The sequence below is a fragment of the Helicoverpa zea genome, chromosome 20 (genome assembly GCF_022581195.2).
Source record: "Helicoverpa zea isolate HzStark_Cry1AcR chromosome 20, ilHelZeax1.1, whole genome shotgun sequence".
In the NCBI taxonomy this organism is placed as follows: Eukaryota; Metazoa; Arthropoda; class Insecta; order Lepidoptera; family Noctuidae; genus Helicoverpa; species Helicoverpa zea.
The window spans coordinates 2,781,894-2,797,953 of NC_061471.1; the positions used below are offsets into that span (position 1 = coordinate 2,781,894).

Sequence of the window (16,060 nt, forward strand, 5' to 3'; positions counted from 1 at the left end):
TATGTTAATGATTTTTTGTGTAGATCAAGTTATCACTTCAAACTCTGTTTATTGTCGAAACTGTATTCCAAGAAATTAGAGAAAAGGACAAAAAAGTTTGGTTACAATTTGGTATCCCAACGATACATCATTTTTAGGGTACAAATACCTGCAAAGGATAACTGTCTAATAAAACAAACGGGGTGAGCTAAATAAAACCGTTTAAAAATAAAACACACGCATAAAAGAATAAACCGTTTTATTGGCATATTAACTGTAGTTGAATACTAACATTGATATAACATTTTTAAATCCATATTATATTAATGTGAATACTCGTATTAATTATACACAATTATATCACATAAAAAACACGACTCACAGAATGTAGAAGCAAAACGATGATTCGTTAAATAAGTACATACAATATTTTATTTGAAAAGATCTTTGGAATGGGCCTTTGTAAAATTTTATTAAATATTATTTTAAAATAATGTCTAAATTGTGTCGACGATTCACGATTACATTGAACGCTGAAATAATAGCCCTAAATGAAAAAGTTAGTAAAAAGAATTGATTTCAAACAAACGTTAAAATTATTAACACTAAAAAGGTCTTTATTCATAGTACTGCTATTTTTTTTGTGCAAAAACCGACACTGTCAATTTGATGAAGAATAAAAATTAAAATTAGAAAAAAAATGTGTTGATTCCAGGGTTTTATTGATTTCGTGCTTCATCTAAGTCGTTAGTTTAGCAATACGCTAACGTGTGTTGTAACCCTGGATCGCGTGTTACACCTTAGAACGAGTGAACTAAATATTAACTTTAGGAATAATTAAGCCTTGGTGTCTTTAAAATAATACTTTACAAGTATATAACTCCGCCATCACGGTGTCCGCTGCACCACAACTGATTGTTTATACATTAATTACCACTATTATTGCTGCGAAAGGAAACTTGGCAATGCCGCCAATAAATACCACCAACAGTTATTTGTACTAAATCCGCTGTGAAATATATATTCTATAAACTTTATGATGATACGTTATTTTAATAATTAGCTAAATTATTTCACTAAGTAGGTAGGATATCGTATTTAAGATCACCAAGGCCACGTTCACGGACAACGTGAACGTCCGTATTTCTTAGAAATACTATTAAATTTCAAAATTGTACGTGAAAATAATAGTAAAGTAGTACATAAGAAAACTGACGTTTATGTTGCCAGTAAACTTGGGCCTAAATGAATTAACAGCAACAACTCGTTAGAACATCTAGTGAACTTAAATACGAAATCTACCAAATACACTTCAAGCTACACTTCCCAATAAAGACATTTATATAAATTCTAAATACTCAATATTCTGATACGATACCAATGTAATAATTCCACCTACACGTTTATAAAATTGTCTAATAAACAGGCAAGATTAGTTAGCTAACACTTAGCCAATGCTATTTCAATGAACAATACTGTATTAATATTATTACTTTTGTATAAAACCGGCACCATTCGGTCACTGTTTATTGACTAGTGAAGCAAGCTTTTATGTATACATAATTATTATAGTGTATATATATTTTTACGTTCCAACTACAATATAATAAAAGGGACTCATGTATTCGAGATGAGACATTTCTCATAAGTTGCACCAAAGACAAGATAGTCAACCAGTTGGGTGACCATATTTAAAAAATAATAGTAAGTTAAGTGTTCATAAGTACTGGATTGTAGCTGAAACTGTAAGTACATGGAGGCATAAATATGTCGAAGGTTTAACACGATCTCAAAATTAGCTTTAAGAATGTATTTAGGCGAGATTTTTCTTTGAAGTAAGCAAATACTCATTTTGAAATGATAATTACGAGTTCGTATTAAGCCTCCTTTTAAAATAAATATAATGATTTCATTTGTTATTTATTGCGTCGTGTTACAAAGGATACTATTTCACATATAGCTTAAGAAAAACATTCATTTTAAGGCATAAGGCTTGTCTTTTAACACATTATGGTGTATATTGTCATAACATTACATATAGACTCAATTCCGAGAAACAGGCAATTGATAATAAGCCCTGAACTTATAAAAAAACGTGTCTGTTGGCTGAACTATAAAAAAATGTATTGCATATTATATAACAACGGTTAGGTATATAAGCCAGCGGAGAACTGCGTTTTGAGAATTAGTAGTACCTCTTTTGCGCTCAGGTTTAAAAACTCCTTAAACACAACATTAAAAACTCCTTCGTCTTAACTTTTGTCTACGGTTTTTTTAAATATAAATTCAAGAATAAAGCTTTTCAATCTGCTTTAACTAAAGGATAAGGCTCCCTGTGTTAGGCAAGGATAAGGCTTCCTAGACAGTTTAGAGTTTATCTTGAACTTTTACATTATTTTTAAGTACTGAATCGTCACGTCAGTTAGAAATACATATTACATATTTGCTTTATCGTGTACTCTTATGATAATCGCGTGTTTAGAGTCAACTTAACGTTATACCATTGAGCTGTTTCCAATTTCAAATACTGTTCTTTTTCTCATCATTTCTCTTATAAGTAGAAGCCTTCATGCATAAGTATTCTGCCATTGTACACATTTTTGACGAAATTAAGTCAAGAAACTGTATCATAAAAATCTATTATAGCTAAGCAGATGTATTAATACACCAATCATATTCTATTCCCGTATAATAAGTGGTTTTTTTAACCAAGGTGGTTTCTTTTCCCATACCGTGCCTTTCTCATTAAGTACTATATTGAGCGCAAAAGAGGTATCTCGCAGCCCATACCTTACTTAAGAACAACATTACATAGAAAGTGACACTAAGTGGCGGACGCTTCGACGTTAAGCGTCTGTGCTGATGATGGACTCCCGACCCTGGCCGACGCCGATGTACTTTACTGTAATAGAAAAACAAATTATTAAAATACAGGATAAGTAAATTATTTTTTGGAAATAAAAACTAATCGGCCGTTTGTTCTTTGAAATAACAAGGCATTATCTATATACATTTACTAGCTGTTTCCCTAGACTCGCCCGCGCCCTATAACCTTCCCGGTCTAAGCTACCTCCCCACCTCACCACGAGAGATCGAAATACATAATTATACGTATTTACAAAATCAAGACCGAAATAGCAGCTGCTTAACATTATTGCACAATGGTTACGTTTTTGTAATTAATAATACAATTTTATCTTTGTTTTGATTGAAACTTTGCCAGATATTGAGAAAACGAGGATTTTAGAGAAACGATTTCAGACGCATTAATTCCTTGCATTCCACATTAACAACATTTGAAAACGATATCTATCGATTTAACAGACAAAAATATCTTGCTAAACCCTAATTAATATAAAATTGTTCTCGCTCTGTGCAGCGATGCGCGTGATGTTCCTAGCCGACATAACGTTTGTCGAGAACTATACCGAAGTAATGTAAGCTATAAGTGTCTACGGTTTTGTTCGAAAAGTCAACGCGGCCCTGGTAAATAGAGTCTGACATCCGCAGGTCAAAATATGATAAGAATCCGCTTAACCATTTCAAAGATCTAGCAAAACCATAAACGTTACCGAATAACTTCGCAACCGAAGAAAGAACAAAGACAAAATATGGCACAACATTTACTTTATCTAGACAACAAATTTTATAGGTAATATTTATTTAAATATTCCCATTAGAAAGACGTAACGTTACGCCAGCAGGAAATGTTTTTGTGAAATAATTAAAAAACTATAAGCGCAACAAATTTAAAAATGTGCGCAACAAGTACAGAAGCCGCTCAACTAATTATCTATAAGATTCAAATGACCATTTTCGACAACATCTGGCCTGGGTAACGTACACAAACTCACCAGGTATTTGCAGGAACTCTTCGATGTACTTGACATAGTTCCTGGCGGGCTCGGGCAGCTTGTCGAGCTGCCGCACGTCCTCTATACTGCACGCCCAGCCCGGCAACGTCTTGTATTCCACCTGTAGACACATAAAATGAGAGTTATAGTTATTAGGAAAAGGCTAGGCAGATGACAATATACTGTCTGGAAATACGATAAGGTATAAAAAATACATCATTTGTAAAACATAGATCGTCGCGATACATACTACAATGATCTGTTTTATATTTAAGTAAGACATTTTGAGTAAATACAACCAATGTGCTGTCTATTTAGACATTTTATATATTGTGGTCTTTGAACTCAAAGCTTGGTGCGGATTTGTATATTCCTTGGTACGGCTTTTATCAGCTTTCTCTGGCAATTTCTTAGCACAAGCCCATAGCATTAAATGTGTGGTTTATTTATTGCACGCTACTAAGTCAAGATTTTAACTACCGGCACACATCCGCATAATTCTTTGGGACACATACGCGTAAATGCGTAAACAATGTTTAATGTATAATGATATTTACTTCAACACTGCTGAGTTCGGCCATCGACGAGGGGAAGTATTCGATCTTCTTGCCGTTCAACTTGTACGCGATGCCGACTTTGATCTCCGGCAACGTGTCGAGGATATCCATCTTTGTCAGACATAACCTGGAATATTGCATTTTTGCCTTTTAATATTTATTAGTCTTTTTAACTAGCTTAAGCTACTATGATTGAACTCGTTTAATTTTCCACATGCCTGATTGGATTTCTTCCATAAAACCAATGTATACATAATGACAATGACATGATGAATGCACGATACATTTTTGGGTCCCTTCTATCATTTAAACAACTTTGACAGTCGTTGTAGGTTGTCAGAAGGTCTAACAACCAGTTTTACCAAAGGGGTTGCCTGGGTAACTGGGTTGAGCAGGTCAGATAGGCAGTTTGTATTAAACCGCATCCGGTTAGACTGGAAGCCAACTCCAGCAAAGTTGGGAAAGGCTTGGGAGATGATGATGAATAGTATAATAATGAATTCGGGTAGATTGTGGAGGTCAAATAGGCAGTTTTATTCCATGTGGCACACTGGTCCTTAGTTGCACCAATTAGACTGGAAAGCGACCCCAATAGCTAGGAAAGGGCTAGACAGCTGGTACTAACGAGGTGTATCCGTTGACCATGGCGGTGTAGCGCAGCACGACGAGGTCGAGCCAGCCGCAGCGCCGCACGCGCTTGGTGGTGACGCCCACCTCGTGCCCGCGCTCCTGGAGCAGTCGCCCTGTCTCCTGCCGATGGAAGAATGGGATAGATTATAGGTATATTTCTCATTCTTTTACAAAAATTGGCCTTTTCTTAGCTGAAGAGAGGAAAAAAATGCATATTGAATTTTAATATTACTGTGACCATTAACAACATCTTTTAACAAGTGAATGCAAAGAATCTATCTGTAAATTGATGTCATTTTTTATTTGAGATGGTAAGAAAAACTTGTATTTCTTAGTAATATAGTAGTAGTTTTAATACTTCAGTAACCATTTTGATCTTTACAAGGCCTTAGTAGACAAATCATTTGAAACACGAATTTAAAAGTGTTCCAAACTGATTTTGCAGAAATTGCTTAAGGACTAGGAGCTAACCTGATTAGAAAGTATGCCTTTCTTGGTGCTAATTATAGATTCACAAGGAAACCCTACTACATGAAACATGAAAGTTAATCATCACTGACGTAACACCTTCTTCAAATTTTCAGAAAAATACTCTTTGCACTCCTCCCAAATCTATCCTCAACTTAATCATACAAAAAATCTACGTACATCATGCAACTCAGTAGGGAAAGGTCCGTCCCCCACGCGCGTTGTATACGCCTTGACAACGCCCAGCACTTCGCCGATGACCAGCGGCGGCAAGCCCAGCCCCGTGCACACGCCGCCTATGCTGCAGTTCGATGACGTCACGTAGGGGTAGGTGCCTGGAAGGTAAAGGAAAATTGTTAGTATGGGTCTTCATTATATTTCTGCCTTTATCCTTATTATTTGGGGTCGGCGAAGTATGTTTTGCCCTTCCATACTCTTCTATTTGCCGTCATCTTACTAGTAACATTCTTTCAAGTTCATCGGAAACATTTCCGTTCTATGTTTTTCTTAAAACAAGTACAGTTATCGGCACGGATATCGGGCCATGACCTTCACCTGCGCAGAAGCGATTTACTGCCTTATTGCCTTATGCGTACGGGTGCGCAAAGCGATCCCCACTCTTCCACCGAGAGCCCAATATCCGTGCCGGTATCTGTATTTGCTATTCGTTTTAATGTTGACTTATCAAAGTAAGCAGTTGTTTTATGAAAACTGACGTATGTGTGGATTAAATTAATCCAATCCAGAATTCGATAAGTATAATTTTTTGTTGACTTTAAATAAAGATCCTCAGATCCTCAATGCTTAAATTGTTAAAAGAAGTTATGTATTAAGACGAAGAGACCGATTTCTTATCTACAAGACCTATTTTCTTTTTGATAAAAATATAATTAAAATTGACAGTCACAAATAATTAGATTTTAATCCTACATTAGATTAAACCAATCAATTATATCAATATCTAATCAATCAGATTAATGACACTATTTATTCCTGGCAGAGATATATTCTCAATTTATTTGTGATTACTAATATTAATCACTCGAAAGTGATAGGATTGTATGACACTACATTCGAAAAACAATGCTCTCAAACAATAATTTTCGACCATTTATAATGTAAAAAACAGAATACATTTTATCCTCAAATATTACTAGGACAAAATTATCACATTATATACTTATTTTTGTTTGTTCTTACTACTAAACAAAGTATGAACATACAACAGTATACATATATTATCCCATATAACAAGCATATACCCCAGATATATAGTCAATTCCCGGGACGCCTGCACTTATCAGTGGTCACTATCACATGTTTACACGCCCTTATCAACAAGCCGACCACGAGTTATCATTGCAGCACGTGGACACTCAGATTAATTAGGGTTCAGATAACAGTAATCGGTAATACGATTCGAGATGTTACGGTTACTGCAAAATACCGGTTAATTTACGGTAAGAGGGACTAATTCTGAGTCATGTAAATAATAGCTATTGATAAGTTTAAAAATTATAAACGCATTTATATAATTGGAATTATATCGCAATTTTCATGTTTTATTTACATATTACACGTGTTTCATTCTTAATCTTGAAATAATAATTGACTTGAGGAAGGCTACTTTTTTATATGCGAGCGCGAAGACCCGAGTTAAACCGCAGGTTCAAGCTATTATGACGAAAAAAAATACTAAAATTCGAAATGAAGCTGTGCCTTTGTACTATCTGTTCTATTTTTCTTCTTCTCTGTATTCTGTGTGTGTACATAAACTGTTAAATAAATAAATAAATGAAAACCTCCTTATTCGCAGTCGGTTAAAAATACTCCACTTACCAAAATCAATATCCAGTAGTGTAGCATTAGCGCCTTCTACGAGCACTTTCTTGCCCTCTTTAATGGCTTTGTGTAGATAGGACACGGTGTCTCGCACCATGGGACGTACTCTTGGTAACGGCTGAGTTCAGTTTCGAATTGAGAACCTCCTTATTCGCAGTCGGTTAAAAAAGGAACTTACCAAAATCGATATCCAAAAGGGCAGCATTAGCGCCTTCTACGAGCACTTTCTTGCCCTCTTTAATGGCTTTGTGTAGATACGACACCGTGTCTCGCACCATGGGTCGTATCATGGTGGCGTACTCTTGGTAACGGTTCAGTTCAGCTTCAATGTCCACCTCTAGAGACGGGAACATGCGCTTGTAGTTCGCTGCTAGAGTTCGGAACCTGGAAAATGAGGGAATATTTTCATAGTATATATTAGATACTTATGTCATAAAGCTGAAGAAAACTTTGAACATTCTAATCTGAGGAAGTGTTGGTCCGATTTGACAAATTCTTTCTTTGTTAGATAGCTTATTTTTATGGGCCCGCATGGTGGGATTCGTGGAAGACGCAGAAGAAACCCCTGGTGGAAGCCAGTAGTGTATGTGTATATTGGTCTAAAAACTTAATTCGAATCACATGTAGGTGTCTCCTTAAATATGACCAACATGGCAAACGAAAAGAACATAGGAAATATATAAGTAAGTTCTGAAACAGTAGCTCAATTAACCTACCCTTATAGTTCGGCCATTCAGAGAATGCGTTCCTGACACGTCGCGATTGAACTGACGACGTAACTACATTCATTGATTATTGATATAATAATGTTGTTTTAATGCTCCTCAATTGTTAAAACGGTAAACAACCAGCAAAAATATTTTTATCGTAACTGCAACGCCATTGCAAAGTTACGTCGTCAGTTCAATCGCGACGTGTCAGGAACGCATTCTCTGAATGGCCGAACTATAATAGCCAAAATGTATTATTGATTTATGAAGGGAGACTAAAATATGATTTGTTACCATAAAGATGATATTGCAATGTTTGCATTGCGTAAACTTAGTTTGATATTAATGAAATTATAGAAATTTCTTATGCGTAATAAAATCCATTTTATGAGAAAATATAATCAATAACTTATGGAATTAAAAGAGGTAAACAATTAAATATAATCAGTGAATCGAGGCCGATCGATATTACTTGTCATGTAAAATGACATATGTTATTTATTGAACAAATCACATAGGAATATAGATTTAAGTATTTACACTCAAGGCTACCACTTACCATAATGATAACGATTGCTCAGACTTATATTATTATTTTATTACTTATTCATGTTTTAATATGATATATTTGATTTACCCCACCATATAGGTACTTTAAGTTTATCGAAGAACTAACTAGAGGTTATAGATGGCATGACACAGCACGAATATTTTAAATTTGCACTCGACCAAGCTTCATATGGCTGTGTTAATTCTTAGTAATATGGTCCCGTTTCACTCATTGGAACCCTAAAAAAACTTTATCAACCCCGCAGCATTGGTAAAAAATATATTTACACAACTTATCTTTCGCACCCCATCGAGTTGATAGAGCGCAGTCATTTTAGGAATGCCTGCATAGAATTTGTTATTATTAGCTAGAGTGAGTAAATACGAAGGATCATTTGGATTCCACCTTGGTAAAAATAACCGTTTACAGATGCCAACACATCAGCTACTATAAAGTCTACCAACTTTCTTCAATAGATTTTCAACCCTATCCAAAAAATATACAGTTCAATGTTGGTTGGGATTTCACAGATTGGAGTAGCTTGATGTGAAGAGTCTGACAACCAATCTTACCAAGAGGTATGGGGTTGTCCAGGTAAGTGGGTTGTGGAGGTCAGGGCAGACAGTCTCTCTATGAAAAACACCGGTATTCAGCTGCATCATCTTAGACTGGAAGCTCACCCCAACATATTTGGAAAAGGCTAGGCAGATGGAGTAACTTAATGTGCCTTTCTACATGTAAAATTATCACTCACTTTTCTTCAAACATAGCGAAGTCACCCAGCAGGTCTCCAATCCGGAGTCCATTGCGCGTGGCTTTGGATGAGTAGGTCGGGCCGATACCCTTCTTTGTGGTGCCTAGCGAGTTCTTCCCCTTTTCTGCCTCTTGGAGACCGTCCACCTAGAAAGATGTAAGGGTAACATTAGTAATGGAATTAAATGAAACTGATATGCTTTCGAAATATGTAAAATTGTATAGACTTGATCTGTCAGTTCAGACCAAAAATATGGTCCTATATCACCAATCTTAGGACAACATTTGGCAAGGAACTCCTTCATAGGAAATTCGTGCTGTGTCAACATGAATTCTTCAATTTGGCAATTGTATTTAGCTCTCAAGAAATTCAGATAAAAATTGAATGTCTAAACATTTAATATGTTTGTATATGTTAATATGTAAACATTGTAAACAATTTTTGCCAACACCATTTTGGGCTATTCTATGTCTGCGATTGCTATGACATGCGGATAGTAAGACTCAGTTTCTGTTATAACCAGCATAAAACTAACAAGTCGAAGTTACTTATCACTTCAACCTAGATGGTCACTATCACTAACAGACATATTAGCACACTTGTCATAACTCTCACATTATCACTCCACACACGTAATAATCATGTTTGTATAGACAAACGTTGGACTCTGATAACATAAATAGTTAGGGAGCAAAGTAACAAGGGTCGGTTGGTACACGAAGCGAGAAAGTGGGACAAACCAATATACAATGTGTTATAAAAGTATTCAAAAAATATACAGTCAAACCTGGATAAGTGAGAACTGGATAAGTGAGAAAACTCAATTAGTGAGAGTAATAGCCAGGAACCGTCATTTTAAGCTCCCAAAACCTTTTTAACATCTGCAATTTTACGACTCATTCTTAACTTTCGTGGCACCATTGTTTTTGTATTGTTTTCTCGTCAATATTGTACCTATTCTATTTCGTGAAACTAATAATATTGTTATTCTATCGCATTCTTTTGGAACGGACACGTGTGCTTGTGTACCATCCTGGTTGTCGGAACTATAGTTATCAATTGCAAAGGAAAGTTCAGTTCTGCATCATGTCAAAACGCACAGATTCCGGAAACAGAAATAAAGATCATTACAATGAAGCTAGCTTCAAATGCGTTGGAGACGGTCCATCAGTACCTAGTTAGAGAAAAACGAAATACAAAAACAGAAACCCAAACGAAATTGACGGATTTTTTTAAGGGTAAATAATTTCTAAATAAAATAAAATTACATAGTGCATTAATTTTTGTTTTGTTTTCGTAAGCATTTAAAATATATACACAATCCCACCAAAAACATTAAATGTAAAAAAAAGCCAATCCTCTACGCAATTCCTCCACCGTAAAAAGTTTTGAGATCGCATAGAAGCCAAGTCCTGTTCAACTTTATTTGTTATAATAAATCAATATTTTGTGACTATATCAATAGTTTTGTTCACATTACAATAATATTGACTTGGCCATGAGCACAATAAACTACAAATATAATACAGCATATCTTGGAGAGGGGAAAGTCAAACATGAAGTTTAATATTACAGAATTAAATACTTTTAGTTTATTTAATTGTTATTAAATGACCGTCAGTCAGTATCATCCAACATCAATGAACTGCACATGTACTATGGCTTATGTTTAGTCCATAGTGATCTCAAATTCCAATCAGTCCATAATCAGTCCAATCGTAAAATCATGTCCATATAGAATTTATCAATTCAATGGTATTTACACATTATTTCAAGGAGCGACTTTTAACTTGTGCTCACGGCCAAGACAATATTATTGTAATGTGAACAAAACTATTGATATAGTCACAAAATATTGATTTATTATTACAAATAAAGTTGAACAGGACTTGGCTTCTATGCGATCTCAAAACTTTTTACGGTGGAGGAATTGCGTAGAGGATTGGCTTTTTTTTACATTTAATGTTTTTGGTGGGATCTAATTTATTTTTTGTAGGTCTCTTTCTTCTCTAAGTATAGGTATAACAAATTAAATTAACTTACATGCAACTAACTAAATATGTACACAACATTTTTTTTAAATAAACTAAAAAATTTCAAAATTGTCGAATTTTTGAATCGAATATCTTTAAAAATGAAAGAGATTTATTTCAGTGGTAGATGGCGCTATCACATGAAATTTGTTTTTTTTTTTTAGTACTACTTATACTAAGCTATATAACGAAACCATAGCGCGATTTAGACCAGGACAACGCCATCTATCGTGCGAGCATGCAGTATTTGTCGCACTGCATTAATATGAAAGATTTTATCATTATTCATTTCATTTTAACCTAGCTTAAACATAATAACAATACACCACACTACGTAACAATAAAACAAATAATAACATTTTGTACATAAATAAATAACAAAGTTATCAATGCAGTCAAAATTCATACACAATGTTCTTGAAAGAACGCAAATATAAATTTGTTTCCTATTTTTTTATTAAGTTTTAAGGTTTTTATAATTTTCCCTTTATATGTAGCTAATAACCTATCTTGGTGCCAAATTTGAAGGTTCTAAGTTTGCTAGAAGTACCTTAGACTTTTGATGATCGGTCAGTGAGTCAGTGACAAAATGGTGTAACTTTGATCGCTCATAGCTCGTAAACTATTTATTCAAATGTCTTGTAATTTTGAGACTGAGCTTGTTCTAATACTTACTCTTGGTCATCGAAAACCTAAACTCCTAGCTTTGTTCACATGGAAGATACAGAGGGCTGAAATAGCCGCGAAACGCTTCGAGAAAAGATGGTACGGCCGTGCCCGCTTTGCTCGAGTCTTGGCTGGGGCACTGCCGTGCCCTCAGATACATATATGTTGTGCATATGATGCACATAATTCTATCATATGTAGGTATCTACATATTTACTACATTCGTAAATTCTGTGGTTTGTTGTAACACATACTTTAACAGTTTTGTACCTAAAAAAAAATTGTTTCCATTCACAAAGTTTCACAATGTACACACATTTATCTCACTTCAGCAGTACAGTACTGTTTTCGAAACATATTTTAAACCGTTTCTGTTAAGTGTGTAAATTGTTTTATTCGCGGTAAAATACAATTGATATTATGGTTTAAAAAACATGGGTTATTGACCAGTTATAATGAGCCATTTTACCCCCCTTCTAGTTTTACGAGTACTTATGTAACACCTTGTTTAAGATGTCAATAAGAAAGGCCGAGAGTCTAGCTACCAAATATTAGGGATATCGGTTTCCCCAATTAATTGGGTTGCGGATATTAGATGGAAAACGCTGTGTATCATTTTGGTATCCGTTCAGATATTATTAAATTAGTTCCAAATATCTGTGTATCAGAAAACAAATATTACAGACTTTTTTGTATGTTTTTTTTTGTCATGTAAATATACTGTATGTTATGTGTAAATATACGTTATGAAATTCAAAGCTTTATCAAGGACATAAGCCATCTATAATTTTGTTAGCCTACGTAAATCCTATAAAAGACTTTTAGAAGTACATAATACACTCGTAATTTGATTGTTACACAAACTCATTATCACAGCCATATCGCGTAGGATCAAAGCGTATAAAACCGTTTATCCAACGTTATTTAGATTATACAATAACTAGCTGTTTTCCGCGGTTTCACTCGCGTTCCGTGAGAACTGTTCGTACGGGGATAATATACAGTCATGGACACGTAATTAAAGACACTGTTGGAATCTTAACTTACCGGGGCATTTCATCTGTATTTCTTTTTTTACATTGCCGTGGGAACTTTCTTTTCTATTTTAAAATATTTAAGAAGCCATTGTGAAATGTTAAAACTAATGACTATATTTAATAATCCCCCGCCCCTAGTTTTTTTTTTCGCTTTATCCGAATCCCGAGCGGTATGATCCATAACGATAGCCTGGCCATCTAATTAAAGACACTCCATTTGCTCAGAGGAAGAAATACAAATTATTAATATTATTGGAGTTACCTTTCTACAACTACATTCCCTACTCTATAATTAAACATTCCAATAAGTATTAATATTTGGTTTATTTCCTTTTACCTCAATAACAGTACAACATCCCTGAACGAGCAAGCGGTCAGTTTTGTAGAAGTCGCTAAGGGAATTTTCTTCCATGTTTAATTAAATTCTGTGTAAAATTGATCGATGTTCCATGTACGACTTATTGCCATGGTATTTTTCGCCTATTACCAGTTTTAGTTTCATTGGATTTGCAATAGGCCAAACCAAAATGTCATAACTTGCCCGATCAAAGAATCATTTTTACTACTCTTGCAGTGTTTTTCAGAACTTTTCTAATTTGGAAAGTCCTAATGACCGGTAAATTATGCTTAGCTTATAACAATATGCTTATTTCTGAACTATTATAGTACTTGAATTCGCCTATTTTTAATAATACCTCTCTGAAAGGTCTTGCACAAACAGTGGCGAGCAGCCAAACACTATAACATTTTCGCCTCCTACGTTTGAGAACTTCCTTGGTGTACTTTGGTTCCATCGCATGTTTTGGAGGTGACTAAAATCATTTTTTTTTAGAATTTATCAAATTGCTTTGTTTTATCAGATAAAAAAATATTTTTTTAATACTTGTTCAGAGCAACTTTCACCTTTGATAGAAAACGCCAACTACTGTATGGATACGCGGTGCTTTCCCAAAAGTAAGATCTTCATATGCCCATGCCCTACAGCTTTTCCCGATCCGGTTGTAGTCTAAAAGTTCTGCAGACACGTTTGTTGTCCTTTTAGCATCAGAAGGCTTCCAAAAAAACCAGTACCGAATCATGTAAATGATTCACTATTTTATTATAACACCACAGTAAAGTCTGTTTGCGGACAAGTTTTCCTTGGCGTGGGTTTTCAGTTGTTCTCAAACCTTTACTTTTTTAGTGCCATTAACAAGGCATCTTTAATAATAAATTTATTACCATGTCCTTATTACAGTTCAAGTGGTATGAATGAATCCGCATGATAAAACTTTATTCAAAAAAGCCTGAAACATTTTACTTACCAAAATATTTGTTTTAGTCGTATTGATTGGACTTAAATGAAAAATTTTAATGAAGGAAACCTAAATTATTACCTAATTTGAGTTCTCATAAATATTTTACTCACTTTAAAAAAAAAAGTATGGCGACTATTTTTATCTGTCGTTTTTTTTCCTTAACTTAGCTTTTACTGTCTTTAATTAGCTGACCAGCCAAGTATCCGCTACAAAAGTTAGTGTTCAGTTCCCATAGAGCGTTATGTCTAAAATATTAAAGAAAGTAAATATTTTTTGTCCTCAATTTAAAAAAACATAATGTAAGGTTTGTTTTAAAAATAATAACATTACATTTTATACCGTGCTTTAGCTCATGTCAGTACCATAACTATTTATTTCACTTCGAGTCGGGGGGTGTCTTTAATTAGTTGAACATGACTGTACATATTATATATGTATAGCCTAATTACTCGGGAAGAGTTTGGTTTTCCAAGAGTAAAATCATTTTCCAAATGGATTCGGTAGTTTCAAAGTCTTTAGGGTACAAACTGTCATTGAACATCCTTGACAGTCGTTATGGGTAGTCAGAAGCCAGGAAGCCTGACGCCTGACGCGTCTATCCAAAGGGTATCAGGTTGCCCGGGTAACTAGGTTGAGGAGGTAAGATAGGCAGTCGCTTTTTGTAAAATGATGGTAAGTACTCAATAGTTCACAAAAGGTTTGGGAGATGATGATGAGGGTACAAACCAACATAAAAATGTTTCCTTTTTAATTTATTAGTATAGATATAAAGTAGGTACGCTAATGTTCCACAGATGAGTATATCTACGTCACAATTCGGGGCGTGACTCGTGTGACGGCACGGTGCACAAAAAAGATAAGTACACAGTCACCTTTAATGACTTACTAACGGATGTTTTACGTGTGTTGACGTCTGAAGGCCGATGCAATCACATTTAATGTGCTAAATTAAGATGCTGATAACAATAATAAATATTGCCTGCACACAGCACAAGATATAAGAGAAACTTATGAAAGTTGTATTTGACATAAATTTTACTGAATATAAGAGAAAACGGCATCTTTCCTGACAAGATTCAGCAAAGCGAATATGAGAAATTATTTGAGAGTCCACTATCATTTCAGGAACTTTTCGTATTATAAAAGAAAATTATTTCTTTTAACATATTTTTTTGACAACGGTACCGTTTTGGTTTTTATGATGATTAGATCACGTTATGATTAGGTAAGCCATGTGGGAGTGCTTTTAATAGACGGCTATAGACGGTGACATTTTAGGATTTTTATTTTTAAATGAGACCTGAAAAAGTCAGAGCTGCAAAACTTGACAAACTTCAAACACCTGACGTCGTTTTCTCCCTAAGAGACTTCCCGTCATCCTACGATATTATATATTTACTTTTTTTTGTATTCATTTTATCACCATGAAACTGCAAGTAGGTACATAATTGTTGTCATCACAGCTAGTCAAAGGCCTCCCAAGAGCTGAGGAGATTTGCCCATACTCACCACGTTGGTCATGCGTGTTAGTGAGCGGTAATTAACAGAAAAAACAATGTTATAATTATGATAATATCATTCTAGAAATCTAGGTGAACTATTTCCAAGGTGACAAAACAAATGACACCGATAAACTTTCGTACCACAGAGACGGGAAGCAGGCCTTTGCCCCTTACCGAGTC

At 34.8% G+C, this 16,060-nt stretch overlaps 1 protein-coding gene across 1 annotated transcript in view; it reads right to left on the reverse strand.

The window, feature by feature from the left end:
* Positions 1 to 221: 221 nt before the first annotated feature.
* The window catches only part of LOC124639998 (adenylosuccinate synthetase), a 34,661-nt gene continuing 18,822 nt past the window's right edge, over positions 222 to 16,060 (reverse strand). The window contains exons 4-10 of the mRNA XM_047177552.1: positions 9,345 to 9,490; positions 7,509 to 7,714; positions 5,669 to 5,823; positions 5,016 to 5,140; positions 4,391 to 4,517; positions 3,834 to 3,954; positions 222 to 2,881 (exon numbers count right to left, since the gene is read on the reverse strand). Of these exons, the coding sequence (XP_047033508.1) occupies positions 2,826 to 2,881; positions 3,834 to 3,954; positions 4,391 to 4,517; positions 5,016 to 5,140; positions 5,669 to 5,823; positions 7,509 to 7,714; positions 9,345 to 9,490 (936 nt within the window). The 3' untranslated portion in view covers positions 222 to 2,825. The remainder of the gene's footprint in view (positions 2,882 to 3,833; positions 3,955 to 4,390; positions 4,518 to 5,015; positions 5,141 to 5,668; positions 5,824 to 7,508; positions 7,715 to 9,344; positions 9,491 to 16,060) is intronic.